The 19596-nt window shown below is 44.3% G+C and overlaps 1 protein-coding gene and 1 long non-coding RNA gene across 4 annotated transcripts in view; both read left to right on the top strand.

Moving 5' to 3' along the window:
- PTBP1 (polypyrimidine tract binding protein 1) overlaps nucleotides 1-14581 on the top strand; it is a 31749-nt gene extending 17168 nt beyond the window's left edge. For 2 of the 3 annotated variants that reach the window (XM_069790633.1, XM_069790635.1), the window contains 12 exons: nucleotides 370-542; nucleotides 1589-1735; nucleotides 3004-3174; nucleotides 3963-4073; nucleotides 4459-4633; nucleotides 5236-5313; nucleotides 6622-6770; nucleotides 9489-9522; nucleotides 10022-10114; nucleotides 10476-10692; nucleotides 10945-11022; nucleotides 11417-14581. In XM_069790633.1, the coding sequence (XP_069646734.1) occupies nucleotides 370-542; nucleotides 1589-1735; nucleotides 3004-3174; nucleotides 3963-4073; nucleotides 4459-4633; nucleotides 5236-5313; nucleotides 6622-6770; nucleotides 9489-9522; nucleotides 10022-10114; nucleotides 10476-10692; nucleotides 10945-11022; nucleotides 11417-11549 (1559 nt within the window). In that variant the 3' untranslated portion in view covers nucleotides 11550-14581. The remainder of the gene's footprint in view (nucleotides 1-369; nucleotides 543-1588; nucleotides 1736-3003; nucleotides 3175-3962; nucleotides 4074-4458; nucleotides 4634-5235; nucleotides 5314-6621; nucleotides 6771-9488; nucleotides 9523-10021; nucleotides 10115-10475; nucleotides 10693-10944; nucleotides 11023-11416) is intronic. The other variant, XM_069790634.1, reaches the window with a different exon arrangement.
- LOC138686617 (uncharacterized) lies at nucleotides 6777-9331 on the top strand. Its single transcript, XR_011325933.1, has 2 exons — nucleotides 6777-8669; nucleotides 8722-9331. It is a non-coding gene; the product is annotated as an uncharacterized lncRNA (long non-coding RNA).
- Nucleotides 14582-19596: the final 5015 nt, after the last annotated feature.

Raw genomic sequence — 19596 nt, 5'->3', positions numbered from 1 at the left:
AGAGGTCCCCTTCAAACCACTTCATTGCCAAGAACACCAGTCAAAGTGAAAAGGAATAAAGCAGCAGTCTAGAATTAGTGGCTCATACCTACACAAAGTAGAAGTGTGGGTGGGTGTGTACTGTAAACAGGCTGTAAAATGGCCACTGGAGAGCTGATTCCATTGCAGTGGCATTCAGCTATGTCACTTGCATCATGTAATTTGGGGGAGGGGGGGAAGCCATGTGTCTTCAGACTCTAGTTAAATTAGACTTTGGAATTTCTCTGTAATAGAGTAATAACTGGATGGAGAGCACAAACTGTCAAAAGTTGTAAGTGTGCATATTCTTTCAAACCCACTCTAATAAGCAGTAACTCTTGCTTTTTACAGCTAATGGAAACGACAGCAAAAAATTCAAAGGCGATAGTAGAAGTGCTGGGGTCCCATCCCGAGTAATCCACGTCCGTAAACTCCCCAGTGACGTCACAGAGGCAGAAGTAATTTCTTTGGGCTTACCTTTTGGCAAGGTCACCAATCTTCTAATGTTGAAAGGAAAAAATCAGGTATTGTCTCCATAATTGAAAGCAGGGGTTATGTCAAAGGCTTGATGAGTTTGTCATCAGTAAAGCAGATCTGAGTTGTTTAAACAACTGTCATGTATTAGGAGTCAATAACTTCTGCATACTATTATTTTACTTTTCCATTATTATCCCATGAGCTGTAGAAAATACTGTTTTCAGGCTGTACAAGGAGGCAAGTCCATAATTATAGGTTGTCACTTAAAACCAGGCATAATGCTAATTATAAAATTACAGATCAGGTAAATTATTTGGACAGCAGTGACATGAGTTGGCCTTTTTCACGCAAGCTGGCTTGACAGTTGAGTAACCACCAGTGTAACTTTGCATATTAAGGACACCTTTAGAGATATGATAAATTAGCTGAGTAAAACTAAAACACTCTTGGGTAATGCAGAAGGTGTGCACTAATTTGGTAACTAAAATTGTCTTGCAAATTAAGGAGTAAGAAAGCAAGCCAACTTTTAATCATTGCTTAAAATACTATGCCTTTAATCTTAATTATGAAAATGTGCCTCTGATATATTGCATGGTGTGATTATGTGTAAGTACTTAATGTAATGATTTGCTATGATCCCTTACATTTTTGTTTTGAAGTAGAGAAGACCATAAAGGTATGGAACAGTGAGTGAGCTTACTGCTCTGTAGAGAAATATGGGAAATTGCTTAATATCATAAGTGTTAAGAGTCTGGGTTATTGCTGTATTTTTGTGTTCTTGCAGATGCTTCTGTCATTGCCAGTTTCCTAAATATATGTAGCAAGGAGATCTTAGGATGAGACTGAAACATAACATTAAATCAGTCTGGACAGTGTAGATCCTCTTTTGTTCTATGTACAGTTGGTTCTTAAACAATTCTGTGTACAAAAATTTGCATGTAAATGCAGCTGTGAAAATCAGATACAGTTACAGTTCAGCTAGAGGTTCTCCTAAAGTTATCAGTTGCCTTATGCTGTTGTGTACTCTTAAATGTTGTCTCCTAGTGTGAGCTGCTTTGATAATGTGTCACTGTTGGGTTTGACTTCTGCACAGGCTTTCATAGAAATGAATACAGAGGAGGCAGCCAACACCATGGTAAACTACTACACCACAGTCACTCCAGTCCTTCGAAGCCAGCCCATCTATATTCAGTTCTCCAACCACAAGGAGCTTAAGACAGACAACTCTCCAAACCAAGCAGTTAGTTTTTGTTCTTTACATTGTCATACTGGTGGGAGGGACCGACAGTTCTCCACTACTGTTTTGATTTGTGCTGCTGGTGTAGGCCTGGGAGGGTTTTGAGATTTGGTTTAACTATCAAAGTGCTAAACAGAGCATACTAGCTTCTAGCTTGTGGAATAAGGTCTCCCATAATAGCTTTTACCCAAAGTCTCAGTGGACTGTTAAATGAGCTGCTAAAACTGCCTTAATGTTGGGGGAAGAAAATGCATAGTGAATATGAGATCATGAGAAGTGGTGTTTTTAGCATTCTTTAGTTAGAAACAGTAACTGAATACCTGTCTAAAGACTTAATTAAATGTCTTGTGCTTTAGGACCTTTGTTTCTAATATTTGGAAGTTTTATATAAAATGAAGCTTTGAGGGCGCAAAACTTGTGTCTGCAGTAGAGCACAATCTGTTGCTGGTTAAGTGCTAGCTTTGAGGCAGGCAGCACTTGAACACAGCAGTTCTTAAGGCTTTGTCTGGGCTGTCTAGAGTTTCTGTGCAAGATATGCTCTGCATAGGGTAAAAAGTTCCCTTTTTTGGCTCAACTGCTCTTGGCAATCTTTCAGGACAGGAACACTGGAAAGAAGTTCAGGTTACTTGTGCCTCCTTATCAGGGGTGGCTGCTGAGTACATCCAGTTTGCCTCCTCTCACTTTTCAGGCTGACGTTCATCAGGATCAGAGCATCTAATGCTGTGCAGATGAAATGCTACTATTCGGTGCATCTAACAAAGCCAGAATCTGATGCACAACAGTGAGCGCATCATAATGTTATATGTGTGAGGGGGAGTCTACAGGAAAACTCCAAGTCAGTTTTCATTCCTGGATCCTTATAGCAGATGTGCATTAATCTTTCAGCCTTGTCAGCTTCTGTAGTGTTCTGGGGGTGGTATTTTACCCCAGAAGAGCCTAGTTTTTCTTTTTCTTTTTTTTTTAAACAGTGGAGTAATTTTGCTGCATCAGTAGATACTGAGTGAGGTTCTAGCAGTAGCATAAGTACTTCATGTTTTATTTAGTTTGTATTTTTTGCATTGCTCTTACTGATTGAGGTGGTCTGTCTTGTCCACGTTTAAAACGGGCTATAAAGTCATTGCATCCCCAGCCTTAGGAAGAGTAAATTGCTTTCTGTTGTTCTGCTAACTGTTGAGTTCTGCTAGTAGTTTGCAGATAGGAAGCTCGAGAATAGCTGAATGTGTATTTTTGCAAGCAGAAGTGTTGGTCTAACAGAATGTTTGGTTCTGCAGCGTGCCCAAGCAGCTCTGCAAGCAGTGAATTCTGTTCAGTCTGGAAACCTAGCGCTGTCAGCCTCAGCTGCAGCAGTAGATGCAGGAATGGCAATGGCTGGCCAGAGCCCTGTCCTGAGGATCATTGTTGAGAACCTCTTCTATCCTGTCACTCTAGATGTTCTGCATCAGGTAAAATATGTTGCTACAACTTCTTGAAGATTGACCTGGAGGAGGAGGTAGCAACAAACAGTGAATTGTTGTATTTGCAGTGTCTGTGTTCTAACAGCATGTGGTTTTTATCTGTATAATTCAAGTTCTGAACATAGCTGTCAAATTTCTACTTTCTGGAGACCCTGACACCTACACAAAATTCTTCTATTTTTGGTCCCAATCTGGCCAGACTTTAATTTCCAGGGATTTGATTGCTGGTCCATTTTAATTGGATTACAGTCTGGTACAGTGCAAGGGACAAATATTTATGTTTTCGAAACAGCTCTTCAAATTCTGTTTAGGGTTTAGCAGAAGTAGCTACTACTACATGTCCTTGTGTGAGGGTAGGGGGAAACAAATACTGTGTCCAGGAGTCATTTAGGCAGTAGCCTATATGGAAAGTTCCTGCTGACTGCTGTGGTTGCTTAACTTAATCTTCATGTTTAAAATGCAAGCTTGACTGCATTTAAGTATCCCTGAAATTCTTGGAAAAGTTCCAGTTTGTGAAGGTGTATGTGAATCTTCCTGTGTAAGAATTCATAACAAATAAATTAAGGGGGCAGTTCAGTCACCCTGATGTTTTTCTAGTCTGATGCCATGATGCAAGTTAAACAATGCCCATGGTGTAGTTTAAAACCTTAAATTTTTAAATTGGAAAGCTAACAAGGTGAAAGGATAACTTTTGTTTCTGCTTCTAATAATGGAGATCAATATGAAATTAACTTACTGGAAATGAGATAATGAGATATGCAAATATTATCTTGCAGATTTTTTCCAAATTTGGTACAGTCTTGAAAATAATTACGTTCACGAAGAACAACCAATTTCAGGCCCTCTTACAATATGCTGACCCTGTGAGTGCTCAGCATGCCAAACTGGTGAGTAGTATGCTTGCAGTGCTAAACACCTAAATTATTTTAACTTTTAGGCTTGCTTTTATTAACCAAGGATCAATGTTAGAAACTAGCATTTTGGAGTATTTGGTGATCTCACTAGGTTTACCTGAGCATTGCCCTAATGGCAGATCACATGTGTGAGTGGGAGGGAATTTCCTCACTGAGAGCAGTATGGCTAACTTGGGCGAATGCTGGAGGGGATGAAGTGAAGCAGTGTTTTCTTCACACAAAGCAAGATACCTGCTCCATCTGAAGATACACGCTGGTACCTGGGATGATGTAACTAACACCTTCTCTCTTCAGAGGTTTATTGCTGTGATCTTAGTACAAATGCATCTTGGATGAAGAATGGTTTGTTTCCTTGCAGTCTTTAGATGGACAGAATATCTACAATGCCTGTTGTACGCTGCGCATAGATTTCTCAAAGCTCACAAGTCTCAATGTAAAATACAATAATGATAAGAGCAGAGATTATACACGACCAGACCTACCTTCTGGGGATAACCAGCCCTCTCTTGATCAGACCATGGCAGCTGCTTTTGGTGAGCATTCTTGAAGTGGGAGCAGGACAAATATAACTGGTCAGGTGGGGAAGGTGAGGAGATGTAATCCTAGTGTATTTGGCCACAAAATTTTGGGATACAGTGTGACTAATGAGGAAAATTGGGAACCACTGAACTGGACTAGGGTAAAATACTAGTAGGAGCATATGGATGTGGGTGCTTGCTACTGCTTTGAAAGCTCTCCATTTGGGTGCAGACTATTTAAGGTTTTCCAGCTGTCTGTGCTTCTAGTGCCATCTGCTGTTTTGCCTACAGTATGGACTCAGGGATAATTAGGGGTTTTGTAACCTATACTTTGAAAACTATGTTGTGGTTAAACAGTTACAGGAGCTACTAGCTTGTATTCTGGTCAACAGCTATATTCTAATAGCTGTTTCAGAACAGCAGAGTTAGAGGAGGAATAGTTTTTGTAATTTCTTGAAGTTCAGTGTTACATTAGAGGCATTTTTGAATTACTGTTTATGTTTTAGGGTTTAGCTTTCAACTAAATGCTTATGTTGAAGGACAGATCAAGATGTCCCAGCTAAGTCTAGAGTTTTGTTGCTATGGGTGTCTTTGTATAATGTGTATATCTTTCCCAGGTGCCCCAGGAATAATCTCTGCTTCTCCATATGCAGGAGCTGGCTTTCCTCCTACCTTTGCAATTCCTCAGGCTGCAGGTACTGTATTTCGTAAGTTGAAATTTCTATATAGGTTTTCTGTTGCTGAAGCATCTTGATGTTTTAAAGCTAAGTAGAGATTATTTTGGGGGGGGCTAGTCACGTAAATTCTAAATGCTGGCACTTAAACATAGAAGGAAATGGTGTTTCAGTACATAATCTTATGTGAGTGTGCAGCTGTAGCACCTCTGGCTAGGCAATATCCCAGTGACAAGAGGAAAAGTGGGTAGTAGGATGGGAGAGACAGTAAAGGCAGTATTTAATAATTAGGGGAGATGGGGAGGAGATCAAATTTCTTGAATTTTGTATTTCCTCGTGTGGTTGCAGAGGTTGGGAACTCACTTTGACAGCTGTAAATGTGGTCAAAAGCAAGGAATCTTTGTTTTTTCCTAAATACTTTGAGTAAAGCTAGTATTTGAACATGCAGCTAATTACACAGTTACAGTTGCACTGTGAAGTTTACAGCTCATATTGCAGGTAACAAATTATTGCTACTTACAGAAGTAGCCAAGTGTCTGAGAGTAAAGACTTTGGTTCTAAATACATTCATTGGAGTGTGAGACTAAACAATTTTTGCTTTGTTTTTCATAGCAGACCAAGCTAAGTTGACTTTCTTGTAATGATGGAATTTCCTTGCTTATGACAAACAAGCTCAGATCAAACTGTTGAACCATTAATATTTTGCTAATATCCTGTCCTGTTGGGGAAATACACAATGCTACTTTGAAAAGTAATTTCATTTAATTGATTACTAGCAATTGTTTCTTGAACTCCAAAGCTCTTCTCTTTGGAGGGCTAATACACTGAGGTGCCAGCTGTTACTGTGAGCAACCTAGAAATGCCTATAAATAGAACTTCAATGTTTCTCCATTCAAGAAGAGATTAGCTGATGGTAGCATGCAATATCTGTTATATGCATGGTTAAAAAACAAAGCATTTTTGGCATGCACTGGTTGGAAAGACCCTTACAAATGCACTGTTTGCGATACCTTTCCTGCACCAACAGAGCTGAGGCTTTGTGCTGATTCTGCTTCTTGTGAAACATGCAGAATATTGTAGTCAACAAGGTAGTGCTGAGAGGCACCTGTTAAGCACCAGGCACTGCAAGAGCAAAAACTATTAGAAATTATAACATTTCCTGCAGCACCAGAATTGGAGGCTCCTGTTACTCTTAGAATATATGGTCACTGTGTTTTGAATTATTACTTGCATGTTATAGAAGGTGTGCTGTTCTCCCTTCTGGTGCAGCAAATACACTAGAGTACGTGCTGTTAATTTCTTTACTGGTTAATATTCTTTAATTTCCAGGCCTATCAGTTCCAAATGTTCATGGAGCACTAGCTCCTTTGGCTATCCCATCAGCAGCAGCTGCAGCGGCTGCAGCAGGACGGATTACCATTCCCGGCCTCACTGGGGCAGGGAACTCTGTTCTGCTGGTTAGCAATCTGAACCCTGAGGTTAGTGGAGTCCTAACTTTACTTTTTTCTCCTTCCTGTTACCTCTGCTTTCACTTTCTGAACACAGATTGTGCTGAAACTCATTGAAAGTGAAATCCTACTGTATCCTAAAGGAAACGGCAAAACTAGAAAAGCAGATGATGTGCCTTGCCAGCTCTAAAACTCAAAGCAGATCAGTACTCTAGTTGCTGAAGGGAAATGAAAGTCCATCTCAAATTAAAATCTTGCTCTTCCTTGGTTCAAAGCCAAGGATGTTGCCTGCCTGCTCTTGTCCCATAAAGACTACAATGCCTGTCCCTTCCTCCTTCTTCTATTTGGAGTCTCCCTGCCATTCCCATGGAATAGTGTCATTTGGGTCACAGAATAGTCATGTCCATTCTTTCTTTTCCTTAGCATGTTCTAGTTTTTTAATACATTAATTCAGAACTACAGAGAGAGTTCATTCTGACCTTTGCTCTTTCTGTGTAGTGTCTGGACCCCTGCCAGCTTGACCTTGTACCTGTGCAGTATTTCCTCTGCCATGTGCTTGCACATTTTCCCTTTCCAAGATTCCTGGACGTTTTTCCTTAGCTAAATCCCTTAACAGCTCACAGTTTACATTTTCAATTCTATTTAACTCAGTGAGTTGAAATATATTTGGGTTTCTTAAAAAAATAAAGCAAGTGATATTTGAACAAAAATCTTCTTTCATTAAAGACAGCATCATAAGAGAATTTGATACGGGTATCTTGGATTTTTCTTCAGTCAGCTTTTGTTGGCTCTTTGTTGGATTGAAAGTGTAGAATCTTCTGGTGTGTGCAGTAGAGTATGATGAGTCTCTGCTGAAAAACACTTTAACTGGTGGAACTGTACACACAAGTTAATACTACTTGGCAAAGCTATAAAACTTACCAGTGATGTCAGAGTAACCACAAAACCTCTTTTGCATCAAAGGGGAAGCCTGGATGTGATGAATGATCAAAATGCTTAACTCTTGATGAGATGAACCAATTGAATCAGTATTTCAGACTACTCTTTTTATCTGTCATGACTATTTTCTCCAGGGCATGAAATAATGGCAGGGACTGTGATACAGCTTTGGTTTGGATGAGTTGCTCTTTCTACCTAGGAACTCCTCTGCCATTCCAGGAACTGTCATCTCTGGCTTGGTCCCATGACTTGCTGTTCAAACAAAAGTCTTAAATGTTAAGAGCTGGCATCATTATTCTTGACCAGTGTGATATTGTCAAGTGTGTGTTTCTTGGGATGATTTTGCATTGTTTGGATGGCAGTGACAGGACAAAGGACTGTGCTGTACCTCTGTTTAATTTGCACGTGTTCACAGCTCTGAGCAGTGTCTGAACGGTGTGCACAGTTCTTGTTTAAGTAGGAGCAACCAGTTATTTCATGCCTTGTATTTTTTTTGAGCTCTTCACTATCCATCCAGCTTATCTTTGGGCTAGAGAGACTTTGATACTTGTACTGAAGCTGTGAACTAACAGACCTGAAACTTTTTTCATTGCCTGTATAATCAGTGTTGTAGAAACTTACCTGTGCCACAACCAGTTAGTTAAGAGACAGTATTTCTCTGGAGTGACTACTCTACAATAATGGATAAGGTTTTTTCTGAACTGGAATCATGGAAACTGAAATTACTCCATTTTTCCTTTCCTTGATGAGTGGAAGAAGCTATGTGTCTCAGCTTGCATTGACTTTTACTTTGAATGCAGACTCTTGTCTGCATGCAAAGTTGTTATTGTCACTGGGAGCAGAGATGCTTTTCTTGCCTTTCTGGCCGAGTAGCAGCAGTTTTGGGTTTCTGTGTGGTGAGGTCAAGCCACGGAGATGGAAGGGAATAGACCTCTGTTGCAAATGAGGTACCAAGTTCCTTCATAGCAAGCGCTTCTAGCAGACCTTTGAGTTTTTTTCGTAGTGGTACAGCTGCTCGTCTGGATAATCTTTTGCTTTAAAGGCAGTGATTGGTATCTAAATTGGACTTTCCTTGGTTTGTTACAGCTAAGTATTGCAATATGGATTGCTTCCTGTAGTCACTGGTCCTAAAGCAGCAAATACAGCTGTGCTTTTGACTTGGCCCATGAATTCATTTCTTTTAAGAAGTTCTTGTAGTCCGAGAAAGTATTTTCAGTCAAATTTTAGGGAATACCATTGCAATTTAATTCAATATTAAAGCCTGTAGAAGTCACTCTGTTGTGATACTGTCTCTTACTTCTTTGTATATCTTAAGTAAAAGTGCCTTTTCTTTATCATTGTGTTCCACTAGGTAAAACCTATTAACTGTTTCTGTAAACAAGTTATTGTATGTAGAATTCTATAAATCTGACTGATGGAACACTACATATTTCCTTATGTATTTACTGACCTGTGTTTTTTGCTACTTTTTTCTTTTCTCCCCATCCCTGAATTTTTTTTCTTCCCCTGATCCGGAATTTCTTTGCCAACTGACTGCACGGTACTTCTGCTTCCTGTTGTTGCTTGAAACAAAAAATAAAAACATTCCCCTTCCAAAAAAAAAAAAAAACCAAACCCTGCTCTTCGGAAACCAACCTGCCCTTCAATATTAACCATCTTGAAAACTTCATCATCCATCAACCAATTTCGCCATTTCCTGCGGGGACTCTGCCCTTCCTCGTTGTGGACGATTTGTGCAACCTCGCTCTCCCCTTCGATTCCTTACCTCTTCCCTGTCCCTCCGCTGCCTTGCTCTGCTGTTCTCTAAAGAGAGTTACACCCCAATGCCTCTTTATTCTTTTCGGTATGTTATTATTCACACTTTTTATTACCTTGTTTTTCATTTATTTGAGATTACTTTTTTGATACTTCAAAAATGTACAGTTTGCAGTTTGCCATTTTTTGAATGCATAATTTCATTTTTACATTGTTTACTTAGTTTGCTATTTAATTTAGTTTGCCTTTATTTTATGTTCAGTTATGCATGGTTTATTGCTTTGCATGTCTTTTGTAAGAGTTTTAAATTGTGATAGCATGCTAAATTGTCCAGTCTTCTGGCAGTAAGATTTTTGCTTTTTTGCTGAAACCCAGTGTCTTTTCTTTAATGTATTGTTCCATTATTATTCTGCTATATAAGAATTTTCCTTAATTAGAGCAGAATAAGTAACCATGGTTGGAATGAGATCAGTTCTGGTTGTGAATGAATGTTTTTGCTGTTGGATTGATTAGCTAATATTAAGTTGAATGAGACTTCATTTTTTTTCCCCTACCTAAGACTATTCTTGTTTCCTCACTTTTTGAAGGAGTCTATGGTGATGTGCAGAGGGTGAAGATTTTATTTAATAAGAAAGAGAATGCCCTAGTTCAGATGGCTGATGGAAACCAGGCCCAGCTTGGTAAGCAAGCTTAAAAGTATCAGACTGTTAGCATTGAGAGACCTAATGAGTAATTAAGGCTTTAATACCAGTACTTCTCTTCCAAAAAAAGACCCAAAACCTGAATGTGTCCGTGCATCCAATTGCTTGCCTGCATATGGTTTGGGGCAGCTCTGGAAAAGGTATGGTTTGTTTGTACAAGATAATCTAGAGGGGAAAATAGAATAAACAATAAGGCAGAGTAACAATGCCTGTCATGCAGTTCCTGGAGGGTGTGGTATCTGCATAGGGAAGAACTAGAATGAAATTCTAGCTTTGATTTAAATGTCTGAACAAAACTGTGAAATACCATTGTAGTCAGTGCTGTCTTTAACTGTTGCAGCCATGAGCCATTTAAATGGTCAGAAGCTTCATGGGAAGCCAATCCGTATAACGTTGTCCAAGCATCAGACAGTACAACTTCCCCGCGAGGGACAGGAAGACCAGGGTCTGACTAAGGACTATGGAAATTCTCCTCTACATCGTTTCAAGAAACCAGGCTCCAAAAATTTCCAAAACATCTTTCCCCCTTCTGCCACTCTTCATCTGTCCAATATCCCGTAAGTATCTGCATGGAGAGTTCCTATATGGCTGAGTATAAAAATGTTTGCAAATTTAGTGTGAGAGTAAATATGGTCAGCTTTTTGCTGCTAGCAGGAGGAAATCTTGCACATCTTCCTGTTGTTCTCATAGCCTTTCCAGTCGGTCCAAGAAGCTACTGGTAGAGAATTTAGAAAAGGCTCTAATGAGAATTGGTTTTTAGAGATTTAATCTGTCAACATACATTTGACTGGAAAAACTATTTGTTTCAGACCTTCAATAACTGAAGAAGACCTTAAGATGTTATTTTCAAGCAATGGTGGGATGGTCAAAGGATTCAAATTCTTCCAGTAAGTGTTTTCTCTTATGTCCTGTCCTTACACTGGGCTTTTCAGTATGAGAAGGGTAGAAGTACTTCGTTCTGATAGAATTCCAACTCAGGCTGAGTTAAAGGTGAGCAGAATCATCACTAATGTAGTATTTGACTCTCTGGAATAAAGAATTCCAGAGTAACCCTGGATTGAGTGCATCATGGGTATGAGTTGAATAAGGTAGCTGAGTGAGAAGTTTGGGCATCCATGTTTATCATATACATACACTCTTCCATATAAAAAGAAAGTATATTGCAATTACCCAGGTAGTCAATTTTCTACTGGCCTTGTTGAGTGCTAGGTAAGAACACTTGCATTGATTTGGGGAAACTCTGCATACAGTAGGTACTGAATGTGACTTCTGTCTTGTCAGGAAGGACCGTAAAATGGCTCTGATCCAGATGGGCTCTGTGGAAGAAGCCATTCAATCGCTCATTGACCTCCATAATCATGACCTGGGTGAGAATCATCACCTGCGTGTGTCCTTCTCGAAGTCCACCATTTAAAGCTTTGGAAGGCGTGAGACAAAATGGACTTGACTTAAAACCTCTTGGGTTCAGCCTTGACCTTAAAAGGCTGAACACTAGGGTTTCAACTTCCATCATTCCAGAAAAAAAGCCACTTTAAAAATGCAGCTGAAGTGACCTTAAAAGACCAGAGATTTTATTTTTTTAAAGAGAAATCAGTTTACCGGTTTTTAAAAAAAAAAAATTAAATCTAATTCATATTGCTAACATTGCGGTGATGGGTAACAATCTTGACTGTTCAAATAAAAATCACAAGTTAAAGTTTACACTTTGGAACCTGCTCTGGGAAATTCCCCTCCCTTCCTGCTCCTTCTCCCCCAAAAAGCAGATCCTAACAAGTTTATCAGGTTTCACATTGATGCCTTTTTTATTTTCTTTACCCATCCATGCCTTGAAAGACCTAAAACCACTGTGTAAATTCACTTTAGCGCCTTTGAGTCAGGATTTTGCAAAATGCATGGTGTATAGGAGCTCCCAACTCACCCAGCACAAAAATAAGTTGCATTGATCCTACCTTAACTGTGCATCTGCTATCCTGTGCCTTAAACCTTTTACTTCTTTGGGGAAAACATCTGAACTGCAGGGAGTGGATTGGGAGAGTTGAGGGGAATGAGTGAGCTCTGGCTTACTGGATCAGCTTGTCATAGTGAAGGACAAGTGAAGCTGGCAAAGTGGATAAAGAAAATATTGGGCTTTGACTCTTCAGGCAGTTGTATCTCACTGTCCGTGAAATGTCTCAATCTGCATAGTATCATGTGTCTTCATGCCACTTTCCAATCTGCTTGTGGTTTATCGCCATCTGCAAACCGTCAAATGGGAGTTACTTAAGATCCTTTGTCCGTAATATTCAGGCTAAGCAGAAAGGTCTGGGTGGGGAAGCATTCCCAAGATGAAATTACATTCCATTGTCAATAGCAAGTCAACAGGCTCTGCCCTTCACAAGAGCATTGATCAAGATGCAAAATTAACCACTGTTGGACACTTGTGAAGACGAATCATTAAGAGTTTGTCAAAATTTTGTGTGTATATATATATCTAAATACTTGGCTAGGATTTGAAGAATTATTGGATATCCCACATTTAGAAAGGTGTTCATGTGAGTCACCTTCGTGCCCCTAATTTGAGATTAACAAGACCAATGTAGCTCTGCCATCATTCTTATAGCATGTCTTCAGCATTTGAGCTTTTTTTTTAATTCTTGTATTATACTTTTTGATGCCGTTGCTGTCATCTGTGCCTAGCAATATTTCCAGTTGACCAAATATTCTAATCTCTTTATATGCAAAAGAAATAGTTTAAGTACCTTTTTATAGAATGATAAGATGGTATAAACGTAATCTAAATTTACTCCTTTGTGGTATTACCCTTGTATACTGTACTTTCTTATTTTATTTTTTTTTGTAATTGAAACTGTAGGGCAGGAATTTAGTTATCAGGCTGAGGTCATGACTGAGGATGAGTAATGTGATGAAATCGATAAAACATGTTAAGCAAAGCAGACTTTTAAAGCAAAGTGTTTGAGATAACAAGCACAAATAGCTTGTGAATTTAAATAAAAGGACCCAGGCTAAAGTTTTTACCTTTTTAACCTATAAGCCCAGATCTTTTAAGTTATAGGAAGGGAATTTATTAAAAGTAGAATGCAGCAGATCATTTTTTTTCCCAAGGATACAACCATTTATTTTTTCTGGCTTACAACTCTTTCTGGGGCCATTCTGCCTTCTATTTTGTGTAATCCGATGTTGCCTTACATTTCCCTCTAACCTGCAACCTGTTTGGATGCAAAATAACAAGAGTCTTGTACTTTTTTTCAGGGTTTTTCTGCAAATTGTGGACCAAAGTTTGTTTTTTAACTGTCTTAGTGTTGCAAGTTATGATTTCCTTGCTTAGTGTGGGAGCTCTTGACTTGCGTAGCACTGAGTGTTTGGAAAAGTCTTAACTTTTCTTAGTTCCTCCCTGAACTCTTGAGGATGTGAATTATGCTGGAAAAGTGTGTGAAGCCTGAGTGAGGGTTCAGCTTGGGTTGCTGGCATGAGATTGGTAATCCTTGTCTGCCTTAGTCTTTGGTTTGTGGCTGAGGAGCGTGGAACTATCTTCAATGAAAGTGTTGCCCCAGTTGAGCTGAGAAAGTTCAGCTGACGAGTAGACGCTGGTTTCAGTTACCTCTAAATCTGGGTAAGCCTGTTAATAAGGCCTTGTGATCTGCTGCTCTGGAAAGCTCCATGTTTCCTTGCCAGCATCTTATGTTCAGGAGGGCAAATTCAGGTGTCTTGGTAGCTGTTGTCAACTAGAGTTAGTTTGCTCATCTCCCTCCCCAAGTGAAAGATCCGTTCCTCCTGCAGCCAGGGAGTGCTGGCTGTTGGGCTGGTGCTCCTGAGCATGCCCCAGGCAGCACTCTACTGTGTGAGGATTCATGCGCAACCCAAGTGGAACAGCTGTGGTTTAACGTTTAAATGCATTCAATCAACCTCACCCAAGACACTGGGAAGAGGCTTATTGGAATGAAACCTGTCTGGTGGCCTTTAACATTGATTTGGTCAACCCACAGGCTATATATATTTTGCAAAATGCAAGCAAATTAATTGAGGTAACCCTGGAACCCAGGCAATTGTGGGTTTTTCCTTTGGATCCCTGTGTTTGCATGTAAAGAATGTGAGTAACAAAAGGGTGTACATATTTATAATTTTTTTATACCTGTTGTAAGACATGAGGGGGCAGCAAAACCCAGTTTTTTATGGTGAACAGATGTATTGTATATTTTGATAACAGCTATTACAGGTTCAGTATTGTGGAAGGTGGGGTGGGGAGGGTAAGCATACACAACATCAGAATTCCATTGCCTCTTTCAAAGAATGTTTGTAATGCAAAAAGAAATGAAATTAAAACTATTTTATAACAACCTTTGTACCTTTCTGTAGCTCCATTATTTACTGTTCAGATTGTAGAAAGCAGTTATTGGCCAGTCTGTACTTGTGCTTTCAATAAATTTCTTCTGTATTCTTTGCTTCTGATTTTCCTATCTTTTTATTGTGCCTGTTTTGCTTCTGATTTTTCCTTCTAATGTAATTTCAGCTGCCTCATTTTATATAACTTTGACTCTTCACATACCTCTGGGCTGGCAGAGTGTTTGTCCCTGTTAGCATCTCTGTGCAGAGTTGAGGGGTGATGAGCCAAGGCTGAGCCTGGAAGGGGTGGCTGTGACACAGATATGTTCCAGCTGCTCAAGCTCCAGCCCTTTGGTGCTCGAATGAAGTTCAGAGGTATGAGGTTGTAGGGCCTTAACTGATGCTCTGCCTTTGTCACACTCCAACACTTTTACTTCATGTTCCTAAACTTTCCATATATTCTAGCTAATTCCATGAAATAACCCACTTCCAAGTCAAATATGTAATACTCTCTGTAGTTTTGTGCTTTAGATGTGTCAAAACTTTCTGGCTAGCTGGATGTAGTGCAGTGTCACATCCAGTGTGAGCAGGTGAGATTCCTGTTTTAACTCCTGTAGAAGTATTATTTTGGTTCTTGTGGGTTACTCTGATGTGCAGATACCCCAGCTGTCTTGGGCATGCCTGGGTGATCAGCTCCCTGAGGAGTAGTGCTTTTCATCACAGAGGTTCAGTTTCTTACCTATGTGCTCAAACTGTTAAAACTCCTTTCCAAAAGTTAATGTTCCTGATGTGGACCCAGAGGCCTCAAGAGTGTGCTCGGATACCACAGAGACAGACCTGAAGTTGCAGGTATGGGACTCCCAAAGCTTGATCTTGAAGGGTAGCAGCGGGAGCAGGTGCTTACAGGGCAATGAAAGAGTACAGGGCAATGAAAGAACTCTCCTGGGGAGTGGAAAAGGTCCCTTGGTAGGGAAAGATGGGGTATGCTCTCCCAGAGCCCATCCTGACACTACGGTGTGCAGCTGAGCCCCTTGGAGGCTGGCAGCCAGCATGCTGTGTCGCTTGCTTCCCGCAGGCTCGCTGTTGAGAGCTGCTGGCTTTGCTGCTGATCTCTTAACAGGAAAGCGGGGTTCAGCACTGCAGTGCTGTGCCTTGTCCCAGCGCTGTGCCTGGCAGCTGCAAGCTGGGAATACTGGTGCACATGGGTAGGCACCCCATGTTTTCAGGCATAGAAAGAATAAATGTACTGAGCTGTTGCTTCTGTGGCTCTGCTGTTTTCTGTCCTTTGGCCACATTCCCTTTGTGTTGAGCATGTTAGGGTTAAACTTGAGCTCATTTCACAGGCTGGGGACAGACTTCAGCCTCCAAGGTTACCGAGCAGGGTCCTGCAGGATCCTCTGGCTGCTGAAAGAGATCACTGTTGTTCCTTGAAAGTGTAATAGGATTTGTAACAGCTGCCTCTTCCCTTGCCTGTCTTGATGCTTGTGTGAAAGTAAGGCTGAGCCACATGCATCGAGCTGTATGCATCGCTGCCCTGCAGGAATGAGCAAGTTAACGCTCCCGGTTTGGTTCAGCAGGTTCTCTGGTTACAAGGTGCGTAGCCTCTTCCTGAATGTGGAAGGCTTGGGCACTCAAACCAGCAGCTACTGTTCCTGTTTGGTTTTCTAGATATGGTTGGTGGTTGTTAGTGCTGGGATGGTTGTTGGAACCTGATCTTCCAGAGTGGCAGAGCAGTGCCAGGTTCATGGCATCCCCTGCCCTACCCTGGGCTTGATCCGGAGCCTGCTGCTGTCCTGGGCCAGGCAGCTCTTGGGGCTCCAGGAGATCCATGGAAATGTGGTAAAGCTGCCAGCAGAGACTTCTGTGTTTATTTCTCCTTTCGGTGAAGACCAGACACTGTGGCAGGAAAACCAGGTGATGGTGCCCTGTGAAAGGCGCGAGACAGGCAGCACTGTCCTCTACCCGATGAGGCGGGATCCTGGTGCCCATCCCTGTCCCTCTTGGACAAGTAATGAATTGCTAATTAGCTGCCTGGTGCAGTAATTATGGCCTCCCAGCTCTGGCTGCAGGCAAAGCAAATATCAATTGCGGGGTGGGTGCATGTGATGGGCTGGGTCACCATGGAAACCGTGGCAGCTGCCTGGTGGGAGGATGGATCCTGCCTGTGGCTCCTCTGTCCTATCCTTTCCCTTGGCTTTGCCCCGTGGGGCCTAGTGTGGCTGGGCTGGGGCAGGGTGACTTCTGCGGAGGGGTAGGCTGGCTCGGGGATGGGGATGTTCTGCCAACCTGCTGTGTCCTCACGGAGCCCCTGTGGGAGCAGAGGGATGCAGGATGGGGCAGAGTCTGTGTCCAGGTGGTGACTTGGCCATGTGTGCTCCTGCACCACAGAGCCAGCTCCTGCCTGTGCCTGGAATGAGACCATCTCATCTGACCATGGAGGGAACTTCTCTGAAGATGTCTCTAACAGGAAAACACTGACTTAGGGAAACCTGGATTCTTTTCAGTGGGAAGATGCTGGTCTCGCTAGCTCTCTGGGTCAAACAGCTCTTCCACACAAGGAAGCAAGGAGGGAGAAGTCCATTACAGAATGAACACCCCATGAAAGGTCAGTCCTTCCGACTGTCCTCAGCTGCTCCCTCTGGAAAGTGAATTTGGCAAACCTGGCTCAAGGGCCAGCTCTGTGACTGCTGCTGCTGCTGCTCCAAGGGTGCTCCTGTGGAGGAGCCTGAGCGTTCTGCCGGGGTGCGAGGCGTGCTGGCCCCAAACCACTGTTTGCTCAAGCCAGGCTTCCCCTGGTGCCAGGGATCGCTGGTGCAGTCAGTGTCTTGCCGTCTGAACTGTCTTAATGGTGCAGTGGGGAGGGGGAGGCCCTGGGCTCAGCACCCTGGCTGGGCACTGAAGCTCTCTCCAGTGAAGCTGCGGCTTTTCACATAAAGCGGCTGTGGGACAGCTGTCAAGCAGCCGTGTCACGCTGAAGTGTGCAATTTAGGAAAGCGGATCCCTTGGTCCCTAATCCTGACCTGTGACCAGTGCTGGTGCCTTCCCTTCAATCTGATGCCAATATGTTGCAGGTTGTGTGGGAATCTGTTATTTATGCCCAGTGCTCCGGGAGCAATTAGCAACTGGAGTTTGGGTAATGAGGGAGACTTCTCTCCCCTCCTTCCTCCCTGGAGTGGGTACCCCTGTCTGGGGGGCAAGTCTAGCACAGGGGCAGGGAGGGGGTTGAGTGGTGCCTGGGGGGTAGCAGGGCTGAGCCCTTTGTTTGTCACAGAGCTGAGCCCTTCCCCTGGTTCCTGCCTGGGGGGTCACAGGGATGTGCCAGGGGGCTCCTGGCAGAGGGTGGAAGAGGTCGGGTCGCTGTTCAGCAGACCCTCACTGTCCCAAGGCAGGGTCCTGGCTGAAGCCTGTGCCTGGGGAGCTGGGTGCAGGCAGCATGGGTTTCCCCTGCCTGTCCCTGCCTTCTTTCTCTCCGAGAGATTGGGAGCACCGGCCCCTCACAGAGCCGGGGGGCGGGGGGGTAGAGCCCCTACTGCTGCTTCCAGCTGTGCCTGGGCCTCAGCCCATGGCGGGGGGTGGGGGAGCTGATGTGATGGGGTCTGGCAGCCCCCGTGGGACCCTGTCTCTGCTTTCTCCTGCCTGCGGCCCCCCGTGGGGTCTGAGGGGAGGAGGAAGATGCTCCTGGGCCCCGTGGGTCCCCAAGTAATGCAGCAGCGGCTGCTGGCGGGGGGGCTGCCGGGGGGGGGGCCCGGCGGCTGCGGGAGCGGTGCGGGGCTGGCAGTTGCTATGGAAACCGCTGGGTCAGAGGCAGCGTGAAGCCGCGTGTGACGCCATCGCTCACCGCAATGAGCCGTGAGAGCGGCGGCGGCCTGGGGGGATGCGAGCCCCCTGCATCTCCCCTTCACCCAGCCAGGCGGCTGTCCCAGCCGGCCTCGGCCATGGCTCACGGCTCCGCTTCACCTCCCTGGGTCACCCGCACCACGGCTGGAGCGACCTGCAGCACCACGGCCCTCGTGCTGCTGCCGGATGGTGTTGGATCCCCCGGCTCACCAACCCATTAACCGGGCAGGCGCAACCCACCGGTGCCCCCGCTGCAGCCCCCCACACCTCGAGCTGCTGCCAGCAATCCTCTCGCTAATCCCCGGGTGGCTTTTCTAGCACCGAGTCGGGGTTATGCTGGATAATCCATATGTTTGCAAGCGGAGGCTTTGGGATATCCACTGTTAATCCAATTGGCAGTGGCAGTTTGGTGCCATCGGCACATCGCCCTGGTTCTGGGGGGACGTGGGCCGCCCCCGCCACCGCACCCTGGGCTGGGGCGGCTCCAGCGACGGCACCGACTCGGTGGCAGCTCCCATGGGCTGTGGAGCAAAACCAGCCTCGACTCCCCGGTGCTCTGGAGCTGCTGTAAACCGGGATGGCTTTGGGGCTGCTCCAGCCCCTTCTCTGCGGGTATCGGGCAAGCTGGAGCGCAGGGCTGCCAGCCCAGCTGCCCTCTGCCAGTGTGTCCTTGCCGCGCATCCCTCCAAGCAGCCGTGACTGCCTGCTGCACACGAACAGCCTGGCGTCGCTCCTGCTTTGCTCCTTTGTGCTTCGGCTGCTTCTCCACCTCTTCTGCCTGGTGCTGCCCGCTCTCCTGGCTGTCCCCATCCCCGCCTGTCCCCATCCCCGCCTGCGGTTCTCCCCCGGGAAGGCTGCGTGCAGTGGGCGGCCGCCGCTCCTGGAGGTGATTTACAAGCCAGGACAAATGGGAGCAGATGCTCCTCCGTGCCGGGGCCGGGTCGCGTGGGGTTTCGCTGCCACCATACAGGGACGGGTCTGGGGGAGGTGGCAGCACGAGAGGACACCAAATGAGGTCTCTGAGTGTCTGCACTGCTGCCGCTGCCTTCGCTACTGGTCCTTGCCCTCGGGTTGGCATCGTCCCTGCCGGGGCTCCACTGGCTGCTGTGCTACTCTCACGGGAGGATGGGGCACTGGCTGAGGGTCGCGTGGCGTCGTGGCTGTGCCGCTGCCGGCGGTGACATGCGGGAGCCCAGCACCATGCCGGATCCCACGTTGCCACAGCAATGTGGCGGGAAACTGCAGTGGTGGCACTTTTCCTCCCGCAGCAGGAGGATGTCGGGGGGGGGGGGTCTCGGCATGCT

This window comes from Haliaeetus albicilla, chromosome 8, assembly GCF_947461875.1.
Source record: "Haliaeetus albicilla chromosome 8, bHalAlb1.1, whole genome shotgun sequence".
NCBI classification, from domain to species: Eukaryota; Metazoa; Chordata; class Aves; order Accipitriformes; family Accipitridae; genus Haliaeetus; species Haliaeetus albicilla.
This window is presented reverse-complemented; position numbering and strand designations above follow the sequence as displayed.